We start from the raw sequence: 23285 nt of genomic DNA on the forward strand, positions 1-23285 counted from the left end.
AACTTGGGGTAGTCAACTATATATTATGTGCCTACTTATTCAATAATTGTTTTTCTCTTTGGGGTAGCCATAGCCACCCCTTGCTGATGAAAGCATCTGCCCCTGGTGACCGGGGTTTGAACCCCGACCTTGCATATTTTATGCATTGTTCCAATCAACTAAGCTAAGCTCGCGATGACAAGTTTTAACCTTCTATTCTTAAGTGAAAAGAGGCTCTGATATATAATCCTGAGTTTGATTGAGGAATAAGTAAATCTAACCAATGATCATTCCAACTAGAATTTCAATTCGGATAATATTAAATTCAACTAAAACATATTGACAAAAAAGAAGAAGTGTATTAAGCAAAAATACAGTTGGAGTTACTAAAAATTTGGCAGAGCTTGACGATTTCTCTCAAGGGAACTTCTAATAGCTTAATTGATGGGGTAGTGGTTGGTTTAGCCACTTTCGCAACCCAAAATTTGGCCACTAAAATTATAATTTATATACATAGAGCAATGTTACAATTTTTTTTTCAAGAACAATGTTACAATTTATAGAATATATGTAATAAAAAAATAAAAATTTTGGTGGTGTCATGGCACCTCCCTAACATAAAACAAATCCACCCGACCACACTGCATATCTCTCAATCATTGTATTAATCTAACGTCTACAAATATTGATTTATACCGATCATTAGATTAATCTAACGATTGAGAATTCACTCGAAAGACACACATGACAGCATGAAATCCAACTACATACGTATTTAGTTCATTGCACCTCCACTCTCTCAAGTGCTTATTGGTATGTCTTTCCTTTACATAAACCATGGAAATAAGGCTGTAAACCCTAATGAAAAAGGTAGAAATCTTTGAACACAACATGCTATATAAAGATTAATTAATAAACAAAACCATGCAGCATGAAAAACATATATGTAGTACAAAATAGTTCAAATCTTAAGTGTAGCCGAGTCGGATCGTTGATCTTCCCCATTTGCAACAGCAATAGCACGTGATCTCGCGACAAAGAATCCCAATGAATGACCAAGAACAGCAGCTATAAAGATTCCAACATTGAAAGACATAACAGCAAGCATAAGCAAGTAAATGAAACTGATACGAAAGAAGTAAACACCAGACTGAATCAATCCTCCCTTGAGTGGATTAGTCCCACGTTTGATCGATGGTTGGTTCGACAAAACCTCGGCAGCCAAAGCTAAAATGAACACAAACAAAATAGCTAAGATGTACATTCCAAGGCTGTTATTTGGCCACCCTGAGAAAAGCACTATGGCATTTTTGCCCCAAAAGAAACTCATTTGCATGTTCATTATCATTGTGCCATTGGACATAGGCATGCTTTGTCCTGGAGCCATAGGCATGCCCATAATAACTACAAAGAATGATAGTAATTTCTTGTTGAGAGATTGATTTGAGATTGCAACGATTTAATTTCTTGTTGGACTAAACTTTTATAATGAAATGAGGAACCAATGTCTAATGATGATAAAAATTAAAAAATGTGTTACGTAAACTTCTTAGCTGTTATTTTTAAGGATGTCTCTGTACTATTTTGTTTTTGCTTGTTGTCGGTTATGGGGGAATTACGGTCAGTATGTTTTAAAGATTGGAAGTTGTTACATAGTTGAATAAAATTTGGAATAAAAATATTCTTAGGGTGTAATAATGACTAATTTATCAAATTATTGCTTAGTAAAATCTTGATTATATCGTAAAGTAAACAATATTGATGTAAAGTTTCTAGAAGTTTAAGTCAATGAGCTTCTTTGTGCATTTATTGCATTATAAATTGAAGCTTTTAATTTTTTTTATCAATTTTTTTTTTATTAGGAATGTTTAAGGAGTGTCTCGGGACACTCCTTAATAAGACCCGTTATATAAATATACTTTTGGTCATTATTGTTGCAAAATGGCTCTTTGATCTTATCCACCAGGTAGAGGCTTTGGGGAGACATTCAGGACCATACATAAATTTGTTCAAGAGCTCATATTCCGATCTATTTTCTATTTGCATATGAATGTTTTATTTTTAGGGACGTTAAGGACCAAAGTAAATTTCCTGAAAATCCTCAGGGTGTATGTGGGAGCTTCTGTTGGATGGTTCATCTTAACCAATCTGAATTCTGAAGTGTTACTTGGGTAAAATACTTGAGTGACATTGAGTGCCAATGACGATATTATCCAACCACAATGTCACAAGTGTACAAAATGATTGTGACATTGTAGTTGACAAATGTCACATGACATTGGCAACCCAATGCAGGGGAGGATCCAGACTTTAGGTACATGTGGACCTAAAATTTGAAAGAAACAATAATTCAAACTATATTAAAAATAAGAAATAATATTGTTTGATACAATGCATTACAATGAAAATCGTCTTATATCCATTTGTTGAAAATGAGCTAAAATGACATCATTTAGGCGCTCATCATCCATTTTGTTACATAGGTTACTCTTCACACGTTCAACACTTGCAGTTGCTACCGGCAAGAGCAAAGCTAACTTCAAAAGTTTATAAACCATAGCAAATGTGTTGCACTTATTTGTTTCCACAAGTTTTGCACAAAGATCAGAAAGCCTTTCAACTTAGCAAAATTTGGGTGAGATCAAACTGTTGGAACAAAATGTGTTTTCACAATAAACCTTATTAAGTTTTGATGATAACAAGGTATTAAAAATTGTCAATTGGTTATTACTAATAATTGTTCAAGTGTACAGGACCAAAGGCTACTCAAGTTATTTCAATAGGTCTTGGAAGAACAATGGAAAGAAAAAGAAATTCTGAGCATCTGAAGAAAACTGCTCCTGAAGCTAAACTGCTCCTGAAGCTAAACTGCTCCTGAAGAGATGACGTCATCAGAAGCAGAAAGTCATCAGAAGCAATATTTTCATCAGAAGCAAAAGTTTTCATCAGAAGCAATATTTTCACCAGAAGCTACATTTGATCCTTTAATCAAACTGAAGATTCAAAGTTGCTGATTCTCAATTCAGTCTTATCAAAGAAGAACGAAGAACTGAAAGGGAGGTATCAACGGATATATGGATAACACTGAGCACTTGTCTCTCATTAATAGAGTTGACAAAGTACAAGTGTACAACCACTACCTCCACTACTCTGTTTTCTGTCTACGCTACAAGACAAAACAACAGCCATGCCTGCAGAATTTGTACAACTCAAGATGGGAATGAATTTGAAGTTTATTCTTCAAAGGACTACACCCAAATCAGGCAAAGGATCACTGGTGGATAATCAAAGGATTTCAAACGACTCTTTAGACGTGCTGATTATCTCAACGTCTCTTTCACGCCTCTATATAAAGGAGTGAAGACTTGAAGATAAAACAGAGATATACATAAATACAAAAGCGCCAAAACTCTGTCAATTTGATACTACAAAGCACACTGAATTTCTGCACTGATTTGATACATCTTAGAAATTCATAGTCTAGAGTCTTTTCTGTATTGTATTGTGAACACCACTGATTGTATATCAAGTGTTCAATTCAAACTCAATTCTCTGTATTTTTGTTTGATTAGAAGTCTCTTGCCTGCGTGCTTGAGCATTAGAAGTCTCTTGCTTAGTGCTTGAGCATTGGAAGACTCTTGCGTGTGTGCTTGAGCATAGTTTTGTGAAGTCTCATACTTAGAAAGTATTGAGCAGTTGTAATCTTGTGATTATAGTGAAATCTCCTTGGAAGTGCAAGGGGGACTGGACTACTTCCGTGTTGTGGAAGGAACCAGGATAACTGCTTGTGTCTTTGTCTTTCTTTTCTCTGCTCTGTTCTTTCCGCTGCATATCTGATTCTGATCATTTCATCAGAAGCACTCTCAAACTGCTTCTGAAGTTTTATCAGAAGAAGAATTTTTTTAGACAGAAAAAGAAAACACAATTCAACCCCCCCCTTCTTGTGTTTTTCTCACCTTCACAAACATCTATAACATAACTCTTAAGTTGAGTGTGTAACGTCACTTTCGGCACATCTATAAAATTATTTTGATAAAACTCAGTCATCCTCAATAATTTGTTCACATCAAAAGCTGCAAATGACTTTGCGGGACTCAAGCATGAAACACATTGTAAAAGTTCAATATTCTGCTGCTGCGTTTTATCTATTATAAAAAAAATAAAATAAAATAAAAAGAAAAAACATGTGAAGCTATAGCTCCACATTGCCCAAACATGGATTCGCCCCTGACCAAATGTCACCCAAGTGCTACCCGTTACTTAGCCACAATGTTCCTCAAGATACATGTTTGTCCCTTTTTGCAATGTGGAAGTTTCTAAGTGTGACACCCTTAACCTGAAAAATATTTATTAATAAAAGAAGTGAAGAATAATGATTTCTCTTGATGGAAAAAACCCAGAATTCAAAAATTCTATATGCACAGCCAAGAATGTGGTATGTAGAGACACATTTCATATAACAAACACAAAGAAATTGAAGAAAATAAGATACAGTCACAAAGATCATACACATATTTGCTTAAAACATTTATAAAGTAAAACCTTTGAAGTAAAAGATAAAATGGCTTAATTGTATTTTTGGACCCCTATCTTTCCAAAAGTTGCGGTTATGGACCCCTAACTAATTTAAATACAAAACAGCCCCCTATGTTTTGGACCCCCAGTCCATTGTTGACTCGGTCAACGCTGACGTGGCACCCTAAGTGAGGTGCCACGTGTCAATTTTTTATTTTTATTTTTGCCTTGGGGATCCAAAACTGCCAAAGAATCAAAACATAGGGGGTTGTTTTGTATTTAAATTAGTTAGGGGTCCATAACCGCAACTTTTGAAAAGATAGGGGTCCAAAAGTGCAATTAAGCCAAAGATAAATTAAATATTCCCTCCGTCTCACATTTGGTTTCTCATTTCAGTTTAATACGATAGTTAAAGAAATTATTAATAATATTTTTTTGAAAAAGTAAATTATTAATAATATTAATTTTAATAGTAAAATATATATATAATTTACTAAAACATCTTTGGAGTAGTTTTAGATAATTGAAATGCAATAAATAAAGGTATTTAGTTGAAAAAATTAATAAATGTGTATCGACATTATAAAATGGGTAGATAATTTGAGACAATTTTTTAAAAAAAAAGATGACACCTAATTTAAGACAGACGGAGTAATATCCTAACCCCAATGTAATTATATCGGTTATACACGAAGTTAAAGCAAAGAGTACAAGTCAAACATACTAGTAACAAAATTCACACACACCAAGACTTTATATGATAAAAAATAGTGGATATTAGATGAACTTACGGTGATGGCAAATAAGCTAAATGTTTATATCGGTGGACTTGAGATCTTAAATGGAGGAGAAATCCTTTTGAGTGTGAGTTAGTAATTTTTGGAGAGTTTATCATGTCTTTAGAGATTTAATGAAGGTTTAGACTTTTGGGTTTCGAGGAATGGTTTATCTAGTATCTTTTGGTGTAGGAGTCTTGGTCTCCTCTCAAGGAGAAAGATTATTCTTGGAAGTTGCTTCAAGATAAGATTTCGACCCATTAAAATATCTTTTTTAGGAGGATTACAATTGACCTTGGGGTTATTTATTGTGTTTTTTTTTTTTTTTTTTTTTTTTTTTTTGTAACAAGTATGTAGAGTCAACTAATCACCTTTTTGTTAGATGTCATTTTTTAAGTCATGTTCGGTATCATGTGCATAGATGGTTGGGGTGGGAGTTTGTTTTACCTTCAGATTTATCAAATATTCTTAGTATTATTGTTATCGCGATTTTCGGGTGTCAAGTCATTAATTTGGCTTGAACCTTTCAATCTTTGATAGTCTCTATTTTTTCTTGGGAAGGGCAAAATTGAGAAAAAACCCTTAGATTCTAAGTTCGGGGGTCGTTTTCGCTACGGGAAGGTGTTAGGCACCCGGAGCGATTATGGTACTCCATAAGAACCGTTCTCCTAAGCTTATTTCTACGTTTTACTTTTATTGCCTACTTATTGAAAGAAAAGAAGTTTTATTTCAGTGAAGAATGGGGGAGAGAAGATGATTGAGATCTTATTTTTATTTGGAAAATGATTTTTGAAGAGGAGGAGAGAAGCCGTAAGGCATAGAAGAAAAATGTCGAATTTGATCTTTATTTTTATTTCACAAAAGGGCATTGGAGTATTGACTCCAAAGTTTGTTTGAAAAATTTAGCCTATTTCGAAGAAGGAATTTCGCTAGGCGTCGAATTCCTAAACATACACCTAAATCGATAATCATGCAACGTGTGTGCGAGTGTCGGTGCTTGTGTCGGTGTACATTATTAGAGATAGTCCATAGTCCGTTACATTTTGTCCTAGTATACATTCTACGGTCTTGCGAAAATTAAAATGGAAACTAAACTATCTAAATATTACATTTCCCAAATGAAAATAAAAGAATGCAAAAAAAACTAAACTATGTAAAATTGAAATAGGAATGCAATGCTTAATGAGATGTATGAAATATGGAGATAAACTTGTTAGTGAAAGAAATCATAAAAGTAACAAGAGACAAAAGCATATAAAATGACACAAAGATAGTAATAAAATAATGGCAAACCCTAAGAATTTTGGTATGAAACTTAAAGCATTTGTGGCCTCTTGTCGCGTCATTTTTTGGAGATCAAGGCTATTTGATTAGCTTTTGACTCACTAATTATTTCACGACTGAACATTTAATTTTATTAAGAAAAGGGGAAAAAAGTTCAAACTACCCCTATTTGAAAAGATTTAGGGTTCGGGGGTTAGTTACATAAAGGGAAGGTATTAGCACCCTCTATGTCCGTAGTACTCTGCGGGAACCTCTTGGTTTTATTTAATTTAATGTGCTATAACTTGCTTGCTTTTGAAAAAGAAGTTAATGTGATGATTAAAAGAAAAAGAAGGTGAGACCTAATTTATCTACATTTTTTATTGATTTGGAAGGACATGGTCCTCTGCCTACGTACCCGTGAGGGATCAAAACCTCGTAGTTCGGGGTAGAAAACGACGTTTGATTGGTTTTGTGTTTTTTATTAGTTTTGAAAAAAAGTTTTAAAAGGAAAAGCCAAATGGCAAAGTAAGAGTTGATTTGTGTTTTTTATTAGAAGGAAGATGACTCAAAGTATGATTAAATTGATTGATATTTGATTAAGAAAATAAAATAAGAAAACGTTCACTTGATTTAGGATCAAGGTTTGTTTATGAAAATGTTTTTTTGTGATTTTTGTTATTTGCATGTTTTTGTTGTTTTTTGAATAATAACTGAAGTTAAAACTAACGGAGCGAGAAAGCAAAAGCGTAGGTACCTCATGGGGCATTGGACCACCATAAGGACCTTTAACCTAAACTACCAAGCAGAGAAGAGACATACACACATATGCATCTACGACTATTACATAAAAGCCTATTTACATTCTAAGGTCTGCAGAAAATAAATGACAAGAAAAATAAATAAATTATTTACATCAATGCCTATTGTACATTCTAAATCAATGCAAGTAAATAAAAGGTATAAAATAAATATGCGAATGCTGGTAAATAATAAGATAAAAGAAAATAAAAATGCTAGAGAAAAAAATAAATGCAAGGGAAATTAAAAAAAGCATGAAAACGGCAAAAAGAAAGATGATGGGGGTGCAGGAAGTAAGCAGGGGGGGTGCAGAATAGCAAGCAGAAAGGGAATTGGGCTTAGAGAACAGGCTAGGGAAGTGGGCTTAAACCGGTTCGGTTCAGGAGAACCGAACCGGTTCAGGGCACTATATATATGCAGTGGCCGGTTTTTTCTTTCATTTTTCATTTTCATTCTCTCTCTACTTCTTTTTCTCTCACTAAAAGTTCTCTCTTCTCTCCTCTATATCTTCTTCTCCGACGGCCAAGGTGAGGTGGGTTCCGGCGACGGTTGGCCGGCCGGTGCGGCGGCGCCACCGTGCCGGAACCTTAAACTTATATTTTTTTACTTTTTTTTTCTCTAAACCTACTCTATTCTTCCTTCCGGTTCCAATTTTATGTATGAAATTTTCAAAATAGGCACGGTTCAACCTAGATCTAAAAGGGAAGAAATTTTTTATACCTTTTGATTTTGATTTGATTTGGTTTCTTTCTGGCTGGTTCTGTGATGTTGCTGGCTCTCGATGTAATTCTTTCTCTATGCTTTTTCCGTGTTGGCTGTTCCGTTCCTTCTGTGTGTTTTCCGTGTGCTCTGCCGTGTTCTTTTTTTCGTGTTTTGCTGTATTTCCTGTGTTCTGTTCTGTTGTGTTCTGTTTTGCAGGTTATATTTATAGTGGGAGGATTTAGGTTAGGGTTTGTTGAATCTGAGCAAAAATTGGCTTGGATTGGAGTGAATTGAAGTGTGGTTGTTTCTTATTTCCTGGAAAATTGACGCGCCTATCTGCTAGTACATGAACTGGATTTGGACTGGAATTGTTGCACAAGCGTGTGATAGCTGTAGCTTTTGGATTGGGACCCTTTTTGATTTTTCCGGATAGTAACAAATGAATAAAATAATAAATGAGAAAATAAAAATAAATTAAGTGCAGATTTGACTTTTGGACTTATCTAAAAAAAAGAAGTAATTTGAATTAAAAGAAATATTGATTTATTAAAATAAAAATTAGGATTAATTTAAAAATAAAAGATGGAAATAAAATGATTGAAAATTGCGAGAAGAGGGCCCCACTCGGAATCAAATGAGGTATTTTAAAATACCTCCCTGCCGAATTTTTTTACTAAAACGTCAGAGATTGATCAGGGTTAAGCGACACGTGTCAGTGGGACCTTAGGTCAAAAATTGGGGTATGACAGATGCCCCTATTTAAGTTTCTTCGTTCAGAGATTTGAAGATGAAATCTTTGATTCGATGGGCCGAAGAGACTTAAATATAAAAGTGCACCAATTTTGGCCTAAGACGTTATGAATGCTCATGATGTAATTATGAATGCAGGATGACAACGGTGACTTGGCTGGAATAAAAACAATGGGATACCCAAATTCTTTGAAGAAAGGGATCCGACTCTGCTAGGGGAATACAGTTTCACTGGGGAAAAGGGTTGTCCACTATCTGTAAAATAGCTGTATGAAGACAAAATGACATAGATTAGACGTAATGAGGATGACACTTGCGAGAGAATGAAGAGTAAACTCAAGCGTCCGTTTGTGGACTGGTGACTTGAAGCAAAATAAAAGGTAAACTCAAGTGTCCGTTGGTGGACTGGTGACTTGATAAAGGTGAATATAGGTTGTTCGTTCGTTGGAACTGGTCATTCGTTATAAAGAAGGAAAAAAATAAACACAAGTTGTTCGTTCGTTGGAACTGGTTACTTGAAATAAAAACATAAGTTGTTCGTTGGTTGGAACTGGTTACTTGACATAAAAACATAAGCTGTTCGTTGGTTGGAACTGGTTACTTGACATAAAAACATAAGCTGTTCGTTGGTTGGAACTGGTTACTTGACATAAAGATATAAGATAGACACAAGCTGTTCGTTGGTTGGACTTGGTTACTCGTTATAAGGCAAAGAGATAGATACAAGCTGTTCGTTGGTTGGACTTGGTCGCTTGAAACATAAGTTGTTTGTTGGAATCAGTCGCTTGAAACATAAGTTGTTTGAAACATAAGTTGTTTGTTGGAATCAGTCGCTTGAAACATAAGTTGTTCGTTGGTTGGAACTGGTTACTCGTTATAAGGTAAAGAGATAGATACAAGCTGTTCGTTGGTTGGACTTGGTCGCTTGAAACATAAGTTGTTCGTTGGTTGGAACTGGTTACTCGTTATAAGGTAAAGAGATAGATACAAGTTGTTCGTTGGTTGGACTTGGTCGCTTGAAACATAAGTTGTTCGTTGGTTGGAACTGGTTACTTAAAATAAAGACACAAGTTGTTCGTTGGTTGGAACTTGGTCGCTTGAAATAAACAACACAAGCTGTTCGTTGGTTGGACTTGGTCGCTTGAAATGTTTGATTGGTGACATCTCTGGAACAGCTACGCTGGGGATGACGTTTCGGAATTTGAAATTGATTAGTGGCATAACTAGCACGGCTATTTCCGGGTATGACACTTTGAAATTGAAATTGAAATAGACATTGATTAGTGACATAATTAGCACGGCTTTACGCCGGGGATGACACTTTTGAATTTGAAATTGAAATTGACATTGATTAGTGACATAACTAGCACGACTTTTTCGCCGGGGATGACACTTTTGAATTTGAAATTGAAATTGACATTGATTAGTGACATAACTAGCACGGCTTTTTCGCCGGGGATGACACTTTTGAATTTGAAATTGAAATGGAAGACGCTCATTTGTAGAAACTTGCGGCTTGACACAATGGTAAGCTTTGACTGATGCAATTATGTGTGAATTGATGTTATGCATATGTCGTGTACGCGTAAACGTATGATTATGTGAAAATAATGGTGAATGTATGATTGCATGAATGTATGGATATATGAATGTACATGACTCGTGAATCGATGAACTGAGACAAGACAGGTAAGATGGGAGTCGGACCAACATTGCATTACAAACATTCGGCAACCTTCCTTGGAGATGATATTATTGTGAGCAAATCGAGTCGTTGATGGTGTAAGAACCTGGCACTAGGTAGCCACTGGTGCCTCCTGGGGGGTGAGCCCATTGTCGATGAAAGAAGTCTGAAGAAGTCGCCATTTGTAAACCGGCACAGTGTGTCCTTCCATTGGTATGCTTCAGCAGTCATGCCTTTTGTTTTATTGAAAAATCCCTAATTTTTGCCTGGACCGCCCTTTCGGGTTTTCAGTCCACCGGGAATATTTTTTGTTTTGCCCCTAATTTTTGCCTGGACCGCCCTTTCGGGTTTTCAGTCCACCGGGACGCTCTCTGTTGCCTAAGTCGCCTTTTCAGGTTTTCAACTTAGCGAACTTCTTTGTATTATTTTTTTGTATTTTTTGACTGTGACAGCATTTTGTTCAAAGTATAGGACCTCTCCATAGTACTTAGTCATGTTTCTCTTCCGGAGTGTAACCGTTATCGAGGCGGATGCTGATGTATACTTCACCTACTCACGAGTTCAAAGAGAATGTGTTTGTTGTTCACACTTTTCAAGAGATGTAAAAAAAGTTTTGTATTTTGAAATTTTTTGCTTTAAGAAGAAATTATGCAAATAGAATAAATGAGAGTTCCAAATAAATGGGCACAGACTCAAGTTTGATGAATTGAGTGGTGACCTGCCAAGGGCATGGCTCCACGGATTTTTTTTGAAAATTTTGGAAAAATGGTAAATGTAATGGGGAGGGTACATTGAACACTGTAACCATTATTCTCCCTAACAACTTTGAATGCCCCTGTTCCGAGTCTTTGATCTGCAGATGCTTCGAGTCGGAGGTCTTTTGATAGCTGGATGCCCCAAGTGGATTGTGCCCGACCGGATGCAGTTACTTTGTCTTTTGATCCTTAACTTTTGCATAGATCGCCCTTTGGGGTTTTCAATCTATCAGGATGACCATTTTTGTTCATGTCTCTAACTTTTGCCTGGACCGCCCTTTTGGGTTTTCAGTCCACCGAGACGCTCATTTTTGCCTAAGCCGTACTTTAAGGTTTGCGACTTATCGAGCTTTATTATTTTGTTTTTTACAAAGTATTTCTTGACCGCACCGGCATTCATAGGAAGTGCGAGTTTGTCATCCATAGTTGGAGAAGTTATTGCACGCGATCCTTCATAGTTAGGCGTCCACTTGCCCCTGGAGTCTGATTGGAAATATAGTATCCTTTTGAGCACAAAGTCTCATTCTTGAATTTCACGGGGACGAACCTTCTTGTTGAAAGTTTGTTTTCAAACTTTTTTGACATGATTGTACAAGGTCGTCATGCATTTTAAGTTTGTTCAAGCTTGGACTTTGACATAACTCCTATTGTTGTGAACTTTGATCGTGCGGGAAGCATCACCTCCCTGTTGTATACTTGAGGGAAAGAGGGGGGATGCCCCTGTTGAAATGTGTACTGAAGCACGATATCCGAGCAAAGCGAATGGTAGCACCTCGAACTAGTCTTTGTAAGTGAGTGCCATCTTCTGGATTATCTTCATGATTTTTGTTTGGTAGCTTTGATGGCTAGATGCCCCAGTAGGCGAGAGATCTTGTCATGAGTCTCTTCATTCATGCCTCTTTCAGCTTCGGATACAAGGAACTCAAAGTTGGAAGAGAGTACATGGTAAATGTGTTCAACGGGTTTATTAATGCATGATTTATTGTTGATTTTGACAAGTAAACAAAAGTTATGATTATGCAGATATTTGTGAATGATTAATTATTATTTGGGTTTTTTGTATTACCATTTTTCCAAGAAAAAGCACAAAATGAAAGTAAAGTCGGGATCAAAACGACCTTTTTATTAATGATGACAAATCTTAAAGCAAAAAGCCCTACACTAGTTCACTCTCATCCTGGGCGGGATGAAAGGATGTTTTTTTTGAAAAGATAATAGACGAACAAACACATCACTGGAAACAAATTGAATAGCAGAAGGTAAAACGTCGACCCAATTGCAGCTACACACTCGGATTCAATTTCTCGAAATGCAACCCATTGTCGTCGATCAGCTTCTGGACTTCAATTTCCTAGGAGAAACAGTGCTCAACGTCAGGACCTTGTGCCCCTTGATGGAAGGTGCAAGAGAGATCCTGTCTCCACCTAGTCGGCAATTTCTTGGGTATTGTTGACCAATCGTCCTTCTCGGACTCCTTCTTCCAATTGTACACCCATACCAACCATCTCAGCAAAGTTCTTGGGCGTGCTTCCGACCATCTTCTTGTAGTAGAACTGATTGAGAGTTTTTAAGAAGAGCTTGGTCATTTCTTTCTCTTCTACACGCGGGCTGACTTGGGCAGCGGTATCCCTCCATCGCTGGGCATACTCCTTGAACGTTTCCTTGCTCTCTTGAGTCATAGCCTGAAGATCACTTCGGTCCGGCGCCATATCCATGTTATAACTGTATTGCTCCACAAAAGCTTCACATAGATCACGAAAAGTTTGGATTCTCGTTTTCTCTAGATTCGTGTACCATTTTGAGGCGGGACCAGCCAAACTTTCTTGAAAGTAGCAAATGAGGACCTGATCGTCTCGAGCATATGCATACATCCTTCTTACATACATTTTCAAATGTTCCTCGGGGCAGGAGTTCCCTTTATACTTCTCAAAATCTGGGATCTTGAACTTGTGAGGTATCTGGACATTCGGCACCAAACAGAGATCATAAGCGGTCTTTCCAAATTTTTCTTTCCCACGGAGAGCCCTCATTTCTCGATGCATTTCATCATATTTTTCCCGCAAGTCATTCATTCTATCATCGAGCTCCATGTTCCCTGAATGGAAGATGGGTTCTTCATTTTGTGGAATGGTATGCATCATAGGTGTTGAGTAAGTCATGACAACTGGAGGAGCTTTTGCAGGAAGCGGAGGAACATGAGCTGCATATTGATGAGTAGGCATCTGAGATTCACAAGCAATAGGGTGGAATACTTCATTGAGACAAATAGGGACACCCCAAGGACGACCTTCTGGCATAGAATTTGGTGGAATACTGACAGGTATCGCCCATTCGGGGGCAATAGAGACGGTTGCTTCGGCCTGAGTGCTGATAGGAGGAGGAGGTGGTGGTTGATTATGTGCAGCCGTCAATGCTTTCATCAATTCAGTCATTTCATCCATCTTAGTTCGCATGACTGCCACTTCCTCACGAAGCAGTTGATTTTCTTGTTCGAGGAACTCCATCTTTTCCTCATGATTGTTCGAGTGTTGTAAATGCGAGTGGGTTCCAGATGACGATGCCATGACTCTTTTGAGATGGACTGACCTTTAGTAGAAAAGACACAGTGTAAGACTCTGACTTGAAACTATGAATGCAAATGATGCATGCTTATGCAAAAACAGACACGTTTCTTTTTTGAAGGACTTGTCAAAGTAATTGTAAACTTGATAAGGAACATTGTTTTATTTAAAAATTGTAAAGACGTTGCAATTGGTTCCCTTTCAAAAGTAAGAACGAAACCAAGGAAAAAGTTCTTAACAAAAGCTAAAGCTTAGTTAAGATTTTTGAAGTTTGGATTTCTTGGTGTTCCTTCTTATAAGGACCCTATCTTTGATGTTTACAAGAACTTATCTAAGTCCTTCGATATTAGTGAGAAAAAGTTTTTATGAATGAATGCATGTATGCATGATTATGCTACACAAACGGTGAAAACGTGGTGATGTTAGGTCCACAATGTCGGAGCTTAAGGGTAACAACGCCATTTGGTAGGGACTATGGTTTCAAATGTACCTGTATCACGGGTTCTACCAAGTTCCCAAAGTCATTAACCACTTCCGAATATTATCGAGTTACAAGACTACTCTTGATCCAATAAGATTCGTAGGAAAGTTTCGTTTGAGTGTAGTATCGCGTATCAACTAGTTCAAGACTACTCTTGATTAGCCACCGCACTACGTCCTAAAAGGCCAAGATGGGTTTAAGGTAACTAAAGGTCCTCAACTTTGACAGTCACTTGAAAATACGATGCCAACACGACTACTCATGCCGACATAAATTACTTCCAAGATCCCTCCATTGAGTGGGGTTGTACCACATGAACCCAAACACGAGACTTGACTCTCGGAAAGGCACTTTGGTTATACCACCGTCCTATCTTATGTTTCTCTCAAGCCCGGGTGTAGGACTTATCTCACCACTCATGTTTAAGAGAAAAGAGGAGAAAGAAAAGAGAAGATATGTACAACTATTTCCATCTTTTTGTTTTTTGTTTTTGTTTTTTTTTTTGTTTTAAGCAAGTTATAGCATAGAGAATTAAATAAGGCCAAGTTAGGCTCAACCCTCTTAGGGGATCCCCAGTGAAGTCGCCATTTCTGTCGCGTCATTTTTTGGAGATCAAGGCTATTTGATTAGCTTTTGACTCACTAATTATTTCACGACTGAACATTTAATTTTATTAAGAAAAGGGGAAAAAAGTTCAAACTACCCCTATTTGAAAAGATTTAGGGTTCGGGGGTTAGTTACATAAAGGGAAGGTATTAGCACCCTCTATGTCCGTAGTACTCTGCGGGAACCTCTTGGTTTTATTTAATTTAATGTGCTATAACTTGCTTGCTTTTGAAAAAGAAGTTAATGTGATGATTAAAAGAAAAAGAAGGTGAGACCTAATTTATCTACATTTTTTATTGATTTGGAAGGACATGGTCCTCTGCCTACGTACCCGTGAGGGATCAAAACCTCGTAGTTCGGGGTAGAAAACGACGTTTGATTGGTTTTGTGTTTTTTATTAGTTTTGAAAAAAAGTTTTAAAAGGAAAAGCCAAATGGCAAAGTAAGAGTTGATTTGTGTTTTTTATTAGAAGGAAGATGACTCAAAGTATGATTAAATTGATTGATATTTGATTAAGAAAATAAAATAAGAAAACGTTCACTTGATTTAGGATCAAGGTTTGTTTATGAAAATGTTTTTTTGTGATTTTTGTTATTTGCATGTTTTTGTTGTTTTTTGAATAATAACTGAAGTTAAAACTAACGGAGCGAGAAAGCAAAAGCGTAGGTACCTCATGGGGCATTGGACCACCATAAGGACCTTTAACCTAAACTACCAAGCAGAGAAGAGACATACACACATATGCATCTACGACTATTACATAAAAGCCTATTTACATTCTAAGGTCTGCAGAAAATAAATGACAAGAAAAATAAATAAATTATTTACATCAATGCCTATTGTACATTCTAAATCAATGCAAGTAAATAAAAGGTATAAAATAAATATGCGAATGCTGGTAAATAATAAGATAAAAGAAAATAAAAATGCTAGAGAAAAAAATAAATGCAAGGGAAATTAAAAAAAGCATGAAAACGGCAAAAAGAAAGATGATGGGGGTGCAGGAAGTAAGCAGGGGGGGTGCAGAATAGCAAGCAGAAAGGGAATTGGGCTTAGAGAACAGGCTAGGGAAGTGGGCTTAAACCGGTTCGGTTCAGGAGAACCGAACCGGTTCAGGGCACTATATATATGCAGTGGCCGGTTTTTTCTTTCATTTTTCATTTTCATTCTCTCTCTACTTCTTTTTCTCTCACTAAAAGTTCTCTCTTCTCTCCTCTATATCTTCTTCTCCGACGGCCAAGGTGAGGTGGGTTCCGGCGACGGTTGGCCGGCCGGTGCGGCGGCGCCACCGTGCCGGAACCTTAAACTTATATTTTTTTACTTTTTTTTTCTCTAAACCTACTCTATTCTTCCTTCCGGTTCCAATTTTATGTATGAAATTTTCAAAATAGGCACGGTTCAACCTAGATCTAAAAGGGAAGAAATTTTTTATACCTTTTGATTTTGATTTGATTTGGTTTCTTTCTGGCTGGTTCTGTGATGTTGCTGGCTCTCGATGTAATTCTTTCTCTATGCTTTTTCCGTGTTGGCTGTTCCGTTCCTTCTGTGTGTTTTCCGTGTGCTCTGCCGTGTTCTTTTTTTCGTGTTTTGCTGTATTTCCTGTGTTCTGTTCTGTTGTGTTCTGTTTTGCAGGTTATATTTATAGTGGGAGGATTTAGGTTAGGGTTTGTTGAATCTGAGCAAAAATTGGCTTGGATTGGAGTGAATTGAAGTGTGGTTGTTTCTTATTTCCTGGAAAATTGACGCGCCTATCTGCTAGTACATGAACTGGATTTGGACTGGAATTGTTGCACAAGCGTGTGATAGCTGTAGCTTTTGGATTGGGACCCTTTTTGATTTTTCCGGATAGTAACAAATGAATAAAATAATAAATGAGAAAATAAAAATAAATTAAGTGCAGATTTGACTTTTGGACTTATCTAAAAAAAAGAAGTAATTTGAATTAAAAGAAATATTGATTTATTAAAATAAAAATTAGGATTAATTTAAAAATAAAAGATGGAAATAAAATGATTGAAAATTGCGAGAAGAGGGCCCCACTCGGAATCAAATGAGGTATTTTAAAATACCTCCCTGCCGAATTTTTTTACTAAAACGTCAGAGATTGATCAGGGTTAAGCGACACGTGTCAGTGGGACCTTAGGTCAAAAATTGGGGTATGACACCTCTAATTCTCATGCCATGGTAAATTTGAAATGGTTTTCTTTATCTCAAGCTATAACATGGAATTATTGGAAGCATTCATGCGTGATTTCATACCAACCCCTTTTTTAAAATAGGCTTAGCATTTCATTTCCCAAAACACACATATATTGCTCACAAAATCAAGGTTTCATGAATCAATGCAAAACAGCAAGATCAACATGTGATTATAGGCATAACTATCTCATATCAACACATCAAAAGGCTTTTATCACATATCCACAAATCAAGGTCAAAGATACGACGAAAAATTCATAAGAAATAATCCAAAAAGAATTAAAATGCTATGAATCAATCATACAAGATTTTATCAACCTCAATATGCAAAAATGTCATAAAAACATCAAGAAAACATCAAAAAGCAAGCATGAATTTTCTAGAAATTTTATCAAGATTTTTGATCAAACACTGGTTCAAATAGCAAGAAAAATGGTGTGAATAGCACAAAAAAAGTAAGAACGTAAGAGAAACCAAAGGAAATCAGGCCCAACCCAAAACCTAGAAGCCTGGGCGCACAGGAGCCACATGATTGATCCAGAACCCTGAAACCCTAGATCAAACGGCCAGGAACAAAGGGGAATGGACCGGACTGGACCGGTCCGGTTCACTGGCTTATTTAAAAGGCAAGGCTCCGGTTTTTTCCATTTGCTAACCCCCCTCTCTCTCTCTAAACTCAGAGCTTCTCTCTCTTCTCTCTTCTCTCACCTCTCTCCTCCCTTCTCCGGTGGTTGTTGGCCGGAGAAGATGAAGGTTCCACCGGAAACTTCATCTTCTCCGGTGAGAAGTTAGGGTTCCGACGAGAAAACAACCAAAATTTCAATTTTTTTTACATTTTCTTGTTCGTTTTTAAACCTTAAACACGAATCTGACATTGATTTTCACAAATAAAGCTTGGATCCTTATGGATCTAAGTTTGTTGCTTACGGTTACGATTTCATTTTTCATGGTTCTGGAAATTTTAGATCTGTTTGTTCGTTTTCATGCAGGTTTAACCGTGATTACAACTTTTTAAAGAGAAAGATGAGTTTTACCTGAGTTTTGGTTGAAACTTTTGATAGAAAAAATCTTCGGAAAACTTGAATGTTCTTGACGAATCTTTGATTTTTTTGGACCGAAAATAAATCGGTTTACTGGCTTGGTTTCTTCATCTTCTCCGATTCTTTCTCTGTTTCTTTCTCTGTGATTACGTGCTTGAGCTTGCTTCTTGCTTCTTAGATCTACGCGAGAGAATCCCTATGATCAGTGCTTGAGCTTGCTTCGATGTGAGCTCGCACTTAGAATTGTAGGGAAATCTCCAATTCAGTGGTGAAGATTCATACGAATCTCTGAGAATTGATACGAAGTTCGTTGATTTCTGATGAACTTCTATGATTTCTGCAGAAAATTAGGGTTTTGTGTTCTTCATGTTCTTGGGAATTTCTGATTTTTGATCTTAACAGAAAGGAGAGAGAAAGTTTTATTGTGTTTGTTGAGTTGGCGTGTGATTCATGGCTTTGTGTGGCACTGTGCACTATTTATAATCTGACATGTGTGATCTTGGACCAATGAGATAATGCCACCTGGAATTGGACCTTGCTTGGCTCTGCCTTGGACTTTTGACCTTAAGGACTTATCTGCAAAATAGGAAAATTGAAGGACCAAACAGCAATATAAAAAAAAGACTAAAAAAGTAAATTTAAGAATTTGGGACTGAAATGCAATCTTAGAAACTGTTTGGGGACTAAAATGCAATTAAAAATAAAATTGGACTAAAATTGGTAATTTGGAAAAAACGTAAAGTGAAACCAAAAATAAAATCAACAAAAGGACTAAAATGAACCAGCTACAAAAATGAGGTATTTTAAAATACCTCTCTGCCGAAATTTTGACAGGAAAAGACCAAAATGCCCCTAGGGACTAAACTGACTCAGATGCAATTTTTGAAATGATTTTTTTAACAAAGACTCAACAATAATTCGTACAGACAAGTTGAAAAGACTCAGAGGCAAACACAGGGACTAAAATGGGTTCCACTGCAGGAAAAGACCAAAATACCCTTTTGCATGATTTTTGAAATAAAATGCAAGAAAAGTAATGCGACGTTTCAGAGAGTGCTTAAATGACTTGTAATGCAAGGAAAACACTTTGGATAGCTTTATGCAAGAAAATCATGATTGAACATACTTTGAGACAGAGACATTAAAATATGCAGATGAAAAAAGAGTAAAGGTTCAGAGTAAAATAACAGAGAATTGACAAATATCAGTGTTAAAAAAAGAAATTTGAACGAGTATTTTTAGGTCCAAAATCAGGGTATAACAATTATGTTAGACTTAGGTGGGAGGGAAAAGGAGAGGTTAGATTTCTTATTAGTATGGCAAATTATTGTGCGGTCCTCGTAGAAATCCTGAAATGCTCACATCTTTTTGGAGTAGAAGACATATGTTCCTTCTATGACTGGGATCATAAACCCAGTCTTTGTTGGCACCGATCGTGGCATGTGGTGGATTTGTCTGCGGGTTGGTTGTTTGTGGGGTTTATTCCTAGTTTTCCTCTTGTTCGACTGAGGTGTGTTGATCGTGATAGGAGGCTAGATAGTTTTTTGGTGTTGTTTCAGTTTTCGCTCTTGTTTTATTGTGGGAGAGCTCATTTGACTTTGTTATTGTTTGGTTTGAGTACTTCTTGTACTCATGATTTATATATGTTTGTACATTTGTATGAGATTTTTCGATTTCATTTATTTATATATATTTATTTGTCATTCAAAGAAAAACTAATTGATTAAATTTATGTATTTGGTAAATATAGATTTTAAATTGGTTGATAAATATGAAATGATATTAAAAATTAATATTCAATTTTTTTTTTCAGTAAGATAAAATACGTAATATAAAACAAAGTTTTAAGCCACTTAAACTATAAAAAATATGTTATAAACTAGTAAAAATAACTATGAGCTCGAGAGAAAAATGTTACTAAGTAGGTTTATTTTTGTCATTTAGAGTTATAAGTTATAAGTAATCCACTGTAAACTCAAAATTCAGTCTAGCTAAATAGAGTCTAAGTGCTAAAAGGTGGGATATTATAAGTTCAAACATACATTCTAACATATCAAATGTTTATATAATTCTTTACCATAAGTTGTACGTAACCAATTTTCTTTTGTTTTATATTATTTTATTTGTTTTTAAAATTAAAATTGTTCTCTTTTTCTTCATAGATTTACTTCACTGTAGCTGATCATCTTCAAAGTGTGTTAAGGATAACAGTTTAGCAATATCAGTTTTGCCATTTTTCTTTGGCCAGTTTGTTATAACTTTTTTTAAAATAGATTTTGGTAGTGTAATGTGTTTTTGTTATAATTTTTTTAACAGAAATTTTTAAGGAAAGCTTCAAATGAAAAATCCTTTTGAATAGTTTATCTTAAAATATCATCTTAAGTATTTCATCATTTTGTTATAATTTTTTTTGAATACTAAAATTTTGAAAAAATTCTCTAAAAAAAAGCTATTTCAAATAGCTTTTTATAAAAATCATTTTTAAAAAATGTCATTTTAAAAAAATATGTGATTTTTACCATATAAAATCTCGAACAATGAATATTTAAGTTAGTAAAAGTTAAAATCTCTTTTTTAACTTATATGAAATGAGTTTGAAATAAATTTTACCATTTTTGAGTAAATTTTAAAAAAAAATACAAAAGAAATATCTATCTATTTTTTTAAAATCTAAAACAAACGGGCCATGATTACTACACTGTCCATTATTTTGTCTTATTCTGTTGCATTCATCCATTTTTTTTTGTTTTATTATATTTTAGGTTTATATATACAATTTCGAATATGATATGGCTTTGTGGCTAGGTTCATAGAATTAGGAAATTGAGGAAAGGATTTGATTTGACTTGTTACTGGCATATTATTATTTTTGGTAGATAAGAGACTATTGGGTTTGTGATGTTGAACCTTTTATTAATAAAAAATGTTAACGAATGCATCCGAACATTTATTTAAAAATTATAAAAGAAAATATTGTCTTATCATTTACTCCCTCCGTCCCTAAATAAATGATCTAGTTGACTCTGACACACATATCAATGCATATGTTTTATCTTTAATATCTTCAATTATTTACTAAAAAAAATTATAAAAATTTAATATTTTAAAAATACTCATCGAGACGAATTCAACAACATCTTACATGATATTATTTATCTTTGTGAATTAGTAGAAAAATATGGTCAAAGTATATCAAGTCAATAATACATATTGTCAACTAGGTCATTTATTAAGGGACGGAGGGAATATTATTTATAATAGTCAGTAGTTTGGTCCTTTTAAGTTTTAATCATGTTATTCACATTATTGAAACATTGATCTTTTTCTCTTTTTCCTATATATTTTGTAATCTCTTTGATCATGATATATATTAGAACTACTCATTGATATTTTGATGATAGTAAAGTAAAAAAATAATTTATCTACTAATTGTGTTGAAGTGTATACGTATTTTTTGTTTTTGTTTTTAAGTGTATACGTAATTGAAAACCAGAAAAAAATATGTTCATGATAATCTAAGTTTATTTGACTGAATAATTGAGCAATATTATTATAAACTAATGAACCATCACATCAAGTCTACTAATAGAGTAGTTCTTAATATAAAAAAAAAACATACAGTTTAGGCTGGTACGAAATTTTCCAAGACAAATGCAAAATTTAAGAAAATATGTCAACAATTTTTATTATTTAACCGCAATGATTAAGAAATAACTCCAAATAAACTTAAGGTGAATAGATATAAGGTGCAACATTTAACAATTGATTTCAATTAAAAAATATGCAACAATTAACTAAGTTGCAACAATTAAACACAAACATAAGGTTCTTATGATAGAGTCTAACTCCAAAAACAATAATAATAAAAATTCAACTTTAAAGCCAACACCGCTAGAAAGATGATGGAGGAGAGGTGCCCGAGTTCAGGCATGGCAATCGAAAGATACGGGAGCGGGTTTTAGCATTACCTGCCCGCCCCCGCTTCTCTGTACCTGCCCTGCACCCCCCAAATTTCGTTTAGGGTAATAATTTAACATCCAACCCTGCCCCCATCCCACATTCAAAATTAGGGGTATGCAAAAATATGGTTAACTGGACCAAATCACTGAACTGAACCACATCACATCCCAAAAAAACTGTAACCAATTAAATGGTTCATAAACTGAACCACATATTTAAAAAAGTTCAGTTAACCAAACTTAAACGCTGTATTTGAACTGCTTTTATAACTCCCTATTGAGAAAGGAAGAGAGGAGACAATGAGGATGGATAGGGGAGACAAAGAGAGGATGGGTAGAGACTCGTATGGTTACTTCTCTCCAGAGTTTTCATCAACATCTTTCGTTTCGCCGGCTAGACCTGCAACACCGGTAACTTCTGTTTGGTCTCATCACTGGACGCCGCCGGATATGGTGGTGGAGCTCTCTCTCCTCCAGCTGCTATGCCGAAGAATCATTTAAGCAAAGCTTCAACGGCGTGTGATTTGTACAGTTTATAATCCAGATTCAATTCCTTAGTTGATTTGGTTCAAGCTTGTTGCAAAGTTGCGTCATTATTTTTGGTGAAGTTAAGAAATTCAATAATTCAAAGGCTTTGATTTGTTGATTTCTTATTTGAAGAAACTAATTATAAAAAATTCACTGGAAAATTGGTTTAAAATCCAATTTTTTTCTTTTTTAGCAAAAAATCATTAAAAACCAGTTATTCAAAATACACTTAAATTTGGTATAAAAGAATCTGGATTTAACAAGAAAATCGGTTTTAAACTAATTCAATTGAATTAAACTGATTTAAAAGTTATAAACCGGTTTTGAACCGAACTGAAACTGGTTTGAGATATAAACCATTTTTTTTCAAAGTGGTTTTTAAGAACTGAACTGAACCATTAATGTGGTTCAGTTTCAGTTCAGTTATGCACCATGAACACCCCTAGCGAAAACAATATTTAAAAAAAAAATGCATGTTAGTTAATTGGAGGAGGGTTGTGTTGCCATTTCTAGCCGAGTTGGAGGAGAGATGGTCAAGATATGATTTAGTTTTTTTCTTTGAAAATGAACTAAAAACGATTACATATTTGTCCGTATATTAGTTAATTGGAAAAAGAAAAATATAGGGTTGAGTGACTTTTTGGTGTGCTCAGTGAGTGTTTGAGCTGAATTAATGTTTCTATGTT

At 35.3% G+C, this 23285-nt stretch overlaps 1 protein-coding gene across 1 annotated transcript; it reads right to left on the reverse strand.

The window, feature by feature from the left end:
• Positions 1 to 492: 492 nt before the first annotated feature.
• LOC120576785 (copper transporter 6) lies at positions 493 to 1429 on the reverse strand. The gene has a single exon (XM_039827246.1). It carries the CDS (start codon positions 1376 to 1378, stop codon positions 941 to 943), a length of 438 nt encoding a protein of 145 aa, XP_039683180.1. The 5' UTR covers positions 1379 to 1429; the 3' UTR covers positions 493 to 940.
• Positions 1430 to 23285: the final 21856 nt, after the last annotated feature.

Source organism: Medicago truncatula, chromosome 7, assembly GCF_003473485.1.
Source record: "Medicago truncatula cultivar Jemalong A17 chromosome 7, MtrunA17r5.0-ANR, whole genome shotgun sequence".
NCBI classification, from domain to species: domain Eukaryota; kingdom Viridiplantae; phylum Streptophyta; class Magnoliopsida; order Fabales; family Fabaceae; genus Medicago; species Medicago truncatula.

Coding starts and splice junctions, on each gene's coding strand:
- LOC120576785 (XM_039827246.1), bottom strand. CDS start 1,378: ATGGGCATGCCTATGGCTCCAGGACAAAGCATGCCTATGTCCAATGGC.